Source organism: Callorhinchus milii, unplaced genomic scaffold (genome assembly GCF_018977255.1).
Source record: "Callorhinchus milii isolate IMCB2004 unplaced genomic scaffold, IMCB_Cmil_1.0 Scaffold4, whole genome shotgun sequence".
Classification (NCBI taxonomy): domain Eukaryota; kingdom Metazoa; phylum Chordata; class Chondrichthyes; order Chimaeriformes; family Callorhinchidae; genus Callorhinchus; species Callorhinchus milii.
In genome coordinates this window covers 74,441,882-74,452,894 of record NW_024704745.1, presented here as the reverse complement: position 1 = coordinate 74,452,894, position 11,013 = coordinate 74,441,882, and the positions used below count along the sequence as shown (strand labels likewise).

Sequence of the window (11,013 nt, the reverse complement as noted above, 5' to 3'; positions counted from 1 at the left end):
AGAACATAATTGTTGCCAGATGAATGAAGATCAAGGATCATCCATCCAGCTCGCCTTCCATCATTCTGGCAGTCGCATGCACATGTAATGTCCCAAACTACATACTGTATCCCGAGATATTATTTCCTAACAGAAATCTATTTAATTTGTTCTGGAAAGAATCAACACTTTCTGCTTCCTCCGTCTCCCAAGGGAGTCTGTCCCATACTATACCATTCGCTCGCTGAAGTAGTGTTTCCACAGATTTGTTTTGAATTTCCCGCCCTTTAATCGCAGGTCGTGGCTTCTGGTTCTCCTGGTCAGTACAAGATATAACAGCTTACCATGGTCTACATTGTCTAGTCCCTTTAGAATCTTAAAGACCGCAATCATTTTGCCCCTCAATCTTCTCTTCTCCAGCGTGAACATGTCCAGTTTACCTAATCATTCCTCATAGTCCAGTCCCTCCATACCCACAATCATTTTGGTTGCCCTCCTCTGTATCTTCTCAAAGACTGCCCTTTGGCCAATTTGATCATCCTATTGTCCTACGCTTACAGCTTCAAGCTGTTTTACAAGTGCAATTTCTCCACCACCCTACCTAGTAACCTGTTCCAGTCATTCATTAGCCACCGGATAAAAAATACTTCCTGGTGTCTGTCCTGAAATTGCCCTTTGCAACATTAAAACCTGCGTCCTCGTCAATGCAACCAAAAAATAGCGTTTAAAGTTCATTTGCCTGATAAATTGAGCAGATTTTCACCATTGTACTTTCTTTTTTTAGAACAAAGTATATTGACCAGGTGCACTGTTTCTGTGCCAAAAAACGATTACCTATTTTTTTGCCATTTCTCCTTCCCTTGGACAACTCACTGTTACGAAGATACAAAAGTGCATGGGCAGGATTTTGATGGCCAGCCTTTTATTCTTGGAATTTGCCATCTTTCGACAATTCTACAATTTTTCTACAATTCACCAGCTCACAACTCCAGCTCGTAAACATCAAACCTCAGAAACAGGCACGTGGTTCAAGACGTATTCAGTACCGTGACAATGTAAGCACTGTACCATCGCATCGGCAAACTGCGTAGCTAGATATTACCATAAAAAAGTGTTCTGCAAGCTGCAGATCTAAGCAACACCAGCATAAATCAGGTGAATAATCCCAAATCTACTGCCATTGCATTTGAAGCCCTAAACCCAGCTGTTTGTCTGACTATTCAGACATCCCCTTGCTTGTCTAGCTGTCATAAGAACTTAGGAATAGGAGTAGGCCATTCAGCCCCTCAAGCCTGTTCCACCATTCTATTAGATCATGGCTGATCTGTACCTCAACTCCAATTACCCGCCTTTGCTCCTTATCCCTTGATACCTTTATCTAACAAAAATCTATCTACTTCAGTCTTGAAAATTTAAATGGATCCAGCATCCACAGTCTTTTGGGGGAGAGAGTGTCAGTGAGCTATTGTGGGGTTTGTTGTTAGAGGGTTTTCTCCTAGTTTTGAGTCACCAGAAGATCATCCTGAGATCAGACAGCTCTGTACAGAGACCAAAGCCAACACTCATTCCGTTTCCGATTAGTTACTTGCTCTACTGTTGAAGCAGAACCTAAAACACATGCAAGTGCCAATAAGGAGAAATTTCAAACAAACACGAAAGATAAATGCACAGAAACACTTGTTCGCACACAGCATGCTTAAAACATTTGCAGTCCTGTTTTGTAACTTAGGTGCAAATGTATAGAGTAAAGTCCAGCTTTACAGAACAGAGCACAAGACAAAACGGTAGCTTAGACTTGTGCACAACAGGCAACAGCGGCTCGGACTTGTAAAAAGATGTACTTTTAACAGGAATTTTATTTTGTATCAAATTTGACTTTGGCGAAGGTTCCGCCTCATGGTTTAGTCCTCCTCTGAATCCTCGCCCTGCTTGGAACACGAGAACAAACAGCAGCTGCACAATATCGACAGGCCCAGGGCTGTGTGACTGATGACGAGGACGGTCACTGAGAAAACGTACACGGTTTTGTCGCAGTAATCCTGGGGCTGGTGGAAAGGCGGGATGAAATTGGGCAGGTAGGCCGAGAACACCCAGTAATTTCCCAGGATGAACCAGACGAAGAGGAAGAGACTGAGGGTCACGTGGATGTAATATCGGTGCAGGTTTTGCCTCCACGGATATTCGTCGTCATCGTCGTCCCCGATCATGACGGACTTGGAGAGAAGGTGCCGCATTTTGGCAGAGTCGTACAGCAGGAGTGTCACCTGTTGGTCGGACAAGGCAGGGAAGCAGTTACGAGCAGAAGCTTGTATCGGGAGAGAGACGCACAACCTCGAGGCTAGTGTTTCATTCTAAACTAGATCTGCAAAGGTTTTTCTGATCGAGACCTTCGAGATTATCGAAGGGGGAAATCCCTTCGGGTCTAAGGTTTTGACTCCGCCACTGTTACGTGCTCCGAGATGCTACCCCACGTGAAGGGTGCTAAATAAATGGAAATCACTGTTGTTGTTGTTCAACCAGAATTACGGAGCACCCAGAATCTAGCAAAGCCATTCTCAACTTAACTGGATCGGCTTTCCGCATGTTCTCGAAAGAAACGCACAGAAAAGCGGCTTCAAAATCAATCCTGCGCTGGAGCGGATTTTTGCCAAATTGTAACTCATGTACAGTATTTGCCAAAAGTAACACTCAGCAATTAGCACATTCCTTTTAATCAGCACAGCTAATAAATGGGTTCTGATTCAAGAGCAACAACTTGCATTAATCTAGTGGCCTTCATGCAGGTAACAGGGTTTTGCCGTCTGCCTAAGTGCCGAGCAAAACCCTCTTGTAGAATTGGAGGTGGTGAAGTGCTGAGAGGACAAAGTGATGATGTGGGATGTGCAATTACAGCAGCTCAAGATGATGTCAGGGTTTTGTGGTTTAGCAGGGCGGCAGACACTAGCCGAGATGCTAAAAGCAGTCATTAAAATAATGGAATTAGTTGGTGAATTATACGAAAGCCTCCGTATGTTGTAACAAGACTTGGAGCACTAGTGTTCATTTAGACCCCTGATGATCAACATGCTTGTCAGAAACATAACAAAGTAATTCCTATTAGCAAAGGTTATGGCCCCTCACTTAACTTCTTATCGATAAGAAATAGAGTAAGTGTTGCTGAAAAGTATTGCAAAGGGCTCTTCGCTGTTTTCACTTTAAATGGTTCTAGTCTCTGCAAAACAGGGCAATCCTCACGCACCATTGAACAAGAACGATATTGGTTCCTGTATCTTGTGTGCTCAACACGTGGAGTATTTTGTCAAATGGAGTTTCTTAACAATGAAGAGAAGCCTTTCTCTTTTTCGTCTTTGCCTCTTTTTGAGCTTTTTTTTTTGCCAGAATTCCTTAAATATGATTTCTGGGTTGAGAAATATTCTAAATTCAGGCCTTTATAATGATAACAATTATATTCGATTACAGCAGCTTTCACATCAGGAGGACATATCAACATGCTTCACAGCGTACACTGTAAAGTGTGATGACTGTATTTTGTAAATGAATGCAGTGGCCAATTTGCACACAGCAATGTCTCATAAACAGCCGTGATGGGAATGCCCAATTTTATTTGGTGGATCGTTGGCCAGGACAGTGGAAGAGACTCCCTTCTCTTTTTGAATAGTATCCTTGGATGTTTAACATCCATCCGAACAGGCAGATAGGACACTTCCAACAACGCAACAACCTCCCCAGCACTGCGCTGCAGCGTCACCTTGGACTATACGAGTTCAAGTCCCAAAATGAGGCTTGAACCCACAACCTCAGACAATTTTGCACGCAGCAAAATTTGCTTTGACACGACTCCTTCAAAAGGAATCCTGTTAGAATTCTCATTGACCTGCAGGAACTCTGCTCTGGGTGTAGATCACGTCAGAGGAGAGTTCATGTGGTTCAGTGTGCCATACCTCCTGTTACTGGAAGGAGTTTCCATCTGCACGCCTTGGATTCCTTATTAAAGAAATACTGTTAAGAAATACTGGAAATTGGACCCTTGTATTTCCAATTCCTTTTCTGCATATGCTCCTCTTTCCTCTCTCCATTTTATAGGTCTCAAATGTCTAATAATCCTTTAGCAACATAGCATTTGCTCAAGATTTTAAGATTCTGGTTGTAATCTCAGTTCCTCAAATTCTGAATCCAATGTCTAATATCCTTGCTAACAGTAGGATAATTAATAGAACGACCCACAAGCGCATTTAACAGCATCTCTGTGAGCAATTTACTAGTCAGTATATTTAATCTCTGTAGAAAAATATATTAATCTATATATATTTAACAACATATATTTAACAACACAATACAAGATCCTCATCCTCACCTACAAGGCCATTCACGGCCTTGCTCCCTCCTACCTCTCCGACCTACTATCCCCCTACCTACCTGCCCGTACCCTCCGTTCCTCTGGCTCCGGTCTACTGCACATCCCCCGCCCCAACCGCCCTATCATCGGTGGACGGGCCTTCAGCCTCTCAGCCCCGAGGCTCTGGAACTCTATCCCCCAGTGCCTTCGCCGCTTCCTCCCTTTCCTCCTTCAAGGCCGGTCTCAAGACCTTTCTCTTTGACTGTGCCTTCAGCTCCCCTCTCGACTCTCTACCCCCTCCTCGCTCCCTCCCCTCACCCTGACCATTTCCCCCCTGCTCGGGTCCTGACCCAACTGTGCAGCGCCTTGGGACGTCCTCCCGACGTGAAAGGCGCTCAATAAATGGAATGTTGTTGTTGTTGTTGTTGTTTATCACATCTGTTTGCTCAGTTGATGGCATTTTCACCTCTGAGTAAGAAAGGTGTGGTTTCAAGACCCACACTGGGGCTTTGAACTCACAGTCCCTGCTGAACACTCCCGTGCAGAGCTGGGGGAAGCCCTGCATTGTCAGAGGTGCTATCCTTCCAATGCCACATTAAACTGGGGCCATGTCTGCCTGTTCAGGTGAACGTTAAAAATTCCATGGCACTATTCAAAAAGAAAAGGGAATTGCTCTTGGTGCCTTGGCCAACAATCCCCCAGATAAAATTTATCTTTCACTTCATAATTGTTTGTGGACTATTGCTGTGTGCAAAATTGTCTGTTGCGTTTCACCTACAAAATGTGGGCACAGTCACTACACTTGAACGCAATTTGCTATGACATGCTTTCAGACATTTCAGTGTTCAGTGTTCATCCACAAAATACCCAATTATGCCACTTTACAGTACTGTATATACTGTGAAGCGCTTTGAAACATCTCAACGATGTGATAAGGCTCTATATCAAATGCAAGGATTATTATTATTATCTAAAACCTAAAGATATAGATGCTGTTCATCATTTCAAAGATTATTATTTATTGTATTATTTTTATTTTCAAGAGGCTGCATTTTCCAGTTTTAGCTTGATAATTTGGGGGAGGAAGACATGTTTACAGAGATGTTGAAAGATAGATTTTATAATTCCTGGAATTAGGCAATTAGGAAAGCAGAGTGAGTGTCTCTGGGGAGAAAGTGTACACTCTTTTCCAGGCAATGGGACATTTTCATGCATATGTGATTCTCTCAGTTTGATTTGGACACTCTCAAGCGTGGTGATGGGCTTCCGCATGTGCCAGACACCCAGCTGACCCAAAACAATACATCTTATTTTAATTTGATACTCTACCTTCAAACTTCCAATAATTCCTCCAACCAGCAAATACAATGGAATCGATGGCTGAATAGGGCAACTGTTTAAAAACTTCATTCCTAGAATAAACGATTGACGTAGAGTTAATGGTGAGTTACACACAATGCAATATAATTTATATATACTTAACGCCTTTCACATCGGGAGGACATCTCAAAGCACTTAACACGGTTGGCTGGGCACCTGAGCTGAGGGTGGAGCTGAAAGGGATGGCTAGGAGAGATATGACTGAAGGAGAGGACAAAGACTTACAACAACAACAACAACAAGATTGCATTTATAGAGGACGTCCCAAGGCGCTGGACAGTTGGGTCGGGACCCGAGCAGGGGGAAATGGTCAGGGTGGGGGAGGGAAGGGAGGGAGCGAGGAGGGGGTAGAGAATCGAGAGGGGAGCTGAAGGCACGGTCAAAGAGAAAGGTCTTGAGACCGGCCTTGAAGGAGGAAAGGGAGGAGGCAAGGCGAAGGCACTGGGGGATGGAGTTCCAGAGCCTGGGGGCTGAGAGGCTGAAAGCCCGGCCACCAATGGTAGGGCGGTTGGGGCGGGGGATGTGGAGCAGACCAGAGCCAGAGGAACAGAGGGTACGGGCGGGTACGTAGGGGGATAGTAGGTCGGAGAGGTAGGAGGGAGCAAGGCCGTTAATGGCCTTGTAGGTGAGGATGAGGATCTTGAATTCGATCCTCTGGGAGATGGGAAGCCAGTGGAGGCGAGGGTGGGAGTGATGTGGTCACGAAGCCTGGTGCGGGACAGTACACGAGCTGCAGAGTTCTGAATGACCTGCAGCTTGTGGAGGGAGGTGCCGGGAAGGCCGGCGAGGAGAGAGTTCCCATAGTCCAGCCTTGAGGTGATAAAGGCGTGGGCCAGAGTTTCAGCGGCATGACGGGTGAGGTAGTGCCGTAAGCTGGCGATATTTTGGAGGTGATGGAAGGCGGTGCCAGTTGTGGTGCGGATATGAGGGAGAAAGGACAGCTCAGGGTCGAACAGAACACCGAGGTTCCTGACTGACTTAGAGAGATGGAGAGCGCAGCCTTGGCTGCTGATGCTGTCAGCGCCTGAGGTGCGGATGATGTCACCAAGGGGGCGCATATAGAGGGTGAAGAGGAGGGGACTTAGGTCTTGAGACGGACCTTGGTTGAGTTGAGGAAGGGAGCGAGTCAGAGGGATTCCAGCATGGAGTTCCAGAGAACAGGAGCAGAATGTCTGATAGCCCACTCTCTGATGGTGGGGCAGATAGGGGCAGATGCACAAGTATACACACACACAAGTGTATCTAAATATGAAAAGTGCTGTATTCCTCATCATCTACGCTACAGCATTCAATTCTGAACATAGATACCAGTCATGAAAAAAAACTTTTTAAAAAAAATCCACTGACACCAAAATAACGAACTATCAAAAAAAATGTTGGTGTCAGACTTGGACCCAGAAGATTGTGGGTTCAAATCCCGATGTGTGCATTTAACCATTCATCCTTTCAAGGTCAATAAAGTGAAAATCACATTGAAGAATATTCTCTTTGAGTGAACTGCCTCACAGGAGACACATAAAATACACAGTCATTACACTTTATAGTATATTCTGTTAATCGTTTTGAGACACTGCAACAATGTGAAAAGGCGCTATCAAATGCAAGGATTAGTATTATTATTATCTTTAACCAATCCTGGCAGGTCCACAGTGAATCCAAGGCACTGTTGATGGTTGGCCAACTTGTTTGGCTCATCAATTAGACTGAAATACAACTATGTTCTCAACCAAATCTAGGCAGGACAGCCTAGCTACACACATACTGTGAAATTTGCCCGTGCTTTGTACAGTATCATTAAATTGGTTTATGTTCACGAGCAAGTTAAGATCAGTTGCAAACTTAGAGGCGACACAACAGTGGTAACACAATACAAGGAAACAAAACAGGGATATCTAATTTACGAAATTCTTTTAATAAGAAATCCAGCTTGAATTTCCATTGACCTGCGGTAGCTCCACTGTAGAGGATCCGCAGAGTTCCCACAAGTCATTTTGCTGTACTTCTGGTTACCATGAGGAGTCCTCATTTGTGTTACTCAGATTCCCTACTTAAGAATCTCGTTAAAAAATACTGCAAATTGGACCCCAGGAATTTTTTCTGTTTTTCTTCAAAAGCAACTTTCCTCCCTCAGTGGTAAACGATCACCCAACATCAGAAAATAACACAAAGATTAGATTTTGCCTGTGCATGCTCAGGAATTGTAATGAGAATTCCTATTAAAGAAATAATTTGCCTCGAAAATGTCAACGCTCTCAAATTCCTTTAAAAATGTAGCCCTTACGGACAACACTCCACTTTGCTGAAATATTTAACCGAATTTTGTTTTAGCTGTATTAGTCGGAATCGTAACATTTAATATGACGTACGCAAGGTCCGAGTTGCAAGCAAATTGTATAAGTCATAGAAAATGCAATTTAATCAATAATCTACAATACTCATGCGTATTTACAGAATATACTATAAAGTGAATTGACTGTATATTTTGTGGGCGAAGCAATCGTGCACAGCAGCGTCCCACAAACAGTCGTGGATTGAGTGACCAATTTATTATTATTATTATTATTATTATCTGATAACCAGAATCCCATTGAACCTTGGGAAATGAAGCTTTCATACACATAAGTCGACGGATCAAGACTATGTTTCTAACGATTCAATGCAGCCAACCGATAGGTGAGCATGTATCGACAGGTCAGGATCTCATTTCCCACGATTCAAGTGCGGGAGTAATGGAGGGTAGGGGGGGCAGCATTATGAGGTAGGAGGTGATTAAAACAAGTCGTGCAAAGAAATGTAAGTGGTTTTAATAGGAAACTGAATGGGACTCAGGAGAATGTACAACTTAGGCAATTGTACAATTTAGAGAGGTACCACTTGTGCAAGTATTAATGTATTCATTTTAATAAGCATGCAACTTTCAGTAAAGAAAATCTTACCCACAAAAGCCATTGATAATGGCAGTGCAAGAAAGGCCAACAGTCCAAATATAAAGCACGCTGGGAGAAATCCAAAAAGAAACACAGATTGTTTTGATTACAATATCCGAGTAACATTTGAAGGAAGTGAAGACATGCAAGAAATGGAACATTTTCAGGCTTAAACATTCATTTAATTAATAATTAAAGAATATTTATTTTAAAGAACTGTGAAAATCAGCATCACTTTTCCACTTGTGATATCAGCTTTCAAAAGGCAACTAGATAAATGTAACAATAATAATAATAATCCTTGCATTTGATAAAGTGCCTTAGCACATCATTCAAAGCACTTCCCAGATTATACTGTAAAGTGGATTGACTGTGTATTTTGTGGGTGAAATGCAGAGGCCATTTGCGCACAGTATAAGGATGAAAAAAAATATTCAATGCGATAGCTGTCTTATAAAGAACTCTTGTGATAATTATCGCATTGGGGGACATTCTGGTACTGGAAATCTCCCCATTTCATGGTAATGGTTGGACACCGAGCAAGGAAGAAGGGGAACAATAGGTGACCAAAGCCACTTCTCCTTGCCACCTCCCTTGCCTCCTTCAAGGCCCATCTCAAGATCTTTCTTTTTGATTGATCCTCCAGCCCTCCACCCCCTCTCCCCCCTCCACCCTTCACCCCTCTCTGAACCCAACCCGCAGCTCGGATGCAAACTCCTTATTGTCCAATGCCCTGGGTTGTCCTCCTAGCTCAACAAGTGCTACATATATGTATATATATATATATATATATGTGCAATTTGTTTTGTTGTTGTTGGTGGTGGTGATGAGGTAGGTATTAAGATGGAATTTAAAGATGGATAAAAATGGGGCAAGACAGAGGGATTAAGATAGGGAGTTCCAGAGCTTAGGGGAAAGCACAACCATCGATATAATTATCATAATCTATTATTATTATAACATAATCGTTCAACCACGCCTTCAGTCAACTCTTATCCTATCCCAACTGCTGTTCGGGTTTCCACTGTCATTGTAAAGCACGTAAGAGCATTACCCTTTGTGAATGGTGCTTTGCAATCGCATGTTGTTATTGAAACATCGTAAAGTTTCACCCCAACGATACAATGGTACTTACCGTTACTGGCAATCTTTGAGATGCATCGATGGCAGGCCTGCTCCACACCTATAGACATGTTTCTAGTCTAAAACGTTTCTGAAACAAAAAATAAATGAAGAATCAAAGTACCATTACCATCTTGGTCCATGACATTGAGAACATGTCCAACACCACCAAAAAATCCATGGCCTGTGTCGGACACTCATCTGGTGGGTACACTCAGTCTTGTACCATTTCAAGTAAATTAAACCTTGAGCTGAACTGGCTCCGAGGAAACATACTCATTGATAGCCAAACCGTTGATAGTAGATCAGTCTGTCTCATTCATAAATCTGACAAGTCTTCAACCCCGTGAGTTACAGCCTTGATAGCCTAGGTGAGATTGGCTTTATTAAGATTAATCTTCTTTGTCTTTGATCGTATGTTGTGGATTATAGTAAATAAATCAATTGTTCGTTTTCTTTACTTGGGAATATTTTTCCCTAAAAGTCCACTGTTCTCCCGAAAAGTCAACACTTTAGGATGGTTTGTGTCAGCTGTGTCAGAAAAGTGATTTTCTTCATGAAAACGTAGCAGTGTTTCTGTGGCCAACAAATATGTTCGGAGTAACAATACTGAGAGAATGTGACAACAAGACTCCAGCTGACATTTTCGAGGAAGAAAGCCTTTCTATTCTGGAGAGTTATAAAAGTGATAGGCAGCAGTGAAAAAAAACACCTACCAACCACCCACCCCCACACACACACTGAGATAAAGAAGTGATAAAAAACATTAAATGTAATAATCTTTGCATTTAGTACAGCATGTCACATCAGGAGGACATCTCAAAGTGTGCAACACTGGATTTACTGTAAAGTGTAGTGACTTTATATTTTGCAGGTAAACGCCAATAGCCAAAAAATGTATGTCCTTCATCCTCCTTACTGCCCCTGTCTGCTTTTCACTGAAGCTTCAGGTGATGGCAGGACTGAAATTCTGCTGAGTTTTAGCCTGTAAGACCATTTTGTCTTAAAATTTAAGATCACACAATTTGTGGAATATTTTTCAGTTCATCTTTAAAGTAGAAGAGTTGGTTTTACATAGCAAGTCTGTGCAATCTTCAATTTAAGACAAGGTAATATAACAGGCTGAGACTGGGTAGAATTTAGAACCTAAAATCTATCCACAGAAAAATACCAGCATTTAAACCTTGTTTATATAACACTCATTCTCCACTTCAAGATAAATGTCTGGGTGATTGTGTTATTGCTAACATTGCTAAATGGTATGGGAAA

At 42.7% G+C, this 11,013-nt stretch overlaps 1 protein-coding gene across 1 annotated transcript; it reads right to left on the bottom strand.

Annotated features, from left to right (window-relative positions):
- Positions 1 to 1,805: 1,805 nt before the first annotated feature.
- Positions 1,806 to 9,815, bottom strand: LOC121848923 (transmembrane protein 272-like). Its single transcript, XM_042334693.1, has 4 exons — positions 9,758 to 9,815; positions 8,632 to 8,691; positions 5,645 to 5,727; positions 1,806 to 2,243 (listed from the first exon to the last, which is right to left on the bottom strand). Exons 1-4 carry the CDS (start codon positions 9,813 to 9,815, stop codon positions 1,881 to 1,883), a joined length of 564 nt encoding a protein of 187 aa, XP_042190627.1. The 3' UTR covers positions 1,806 to 1,880.
- Positions 9,816 to 11,013: the final 1,198 nt, after the last annotated feature.

Excerpts from the sequence above, each read along its gene's own strand:
- LOC121848923 (XM_042334693.1), bottom strand. The coding sequence starts at position 9,815 with ATGTCTATAGGTGTGGAGCAGGCCTGCCATCGATGCATCTCAAAGATT. Across the intron at positions 5,728-8,631 it reads ATTATCAATGGCTTTTGTGG|GAATGAAGTTTTTAAACAGT; the intron begins GTAAGATTTTCT and ends CGTTTATTCTAG. Across the intron at positions 2,244-5,644 it reads GAATTATTGGAAGTTTGAAG|GTGACACTCCTGCTGTACGA; the intron begins GTAGAGTATCAA and ends TCCGACCAACAG.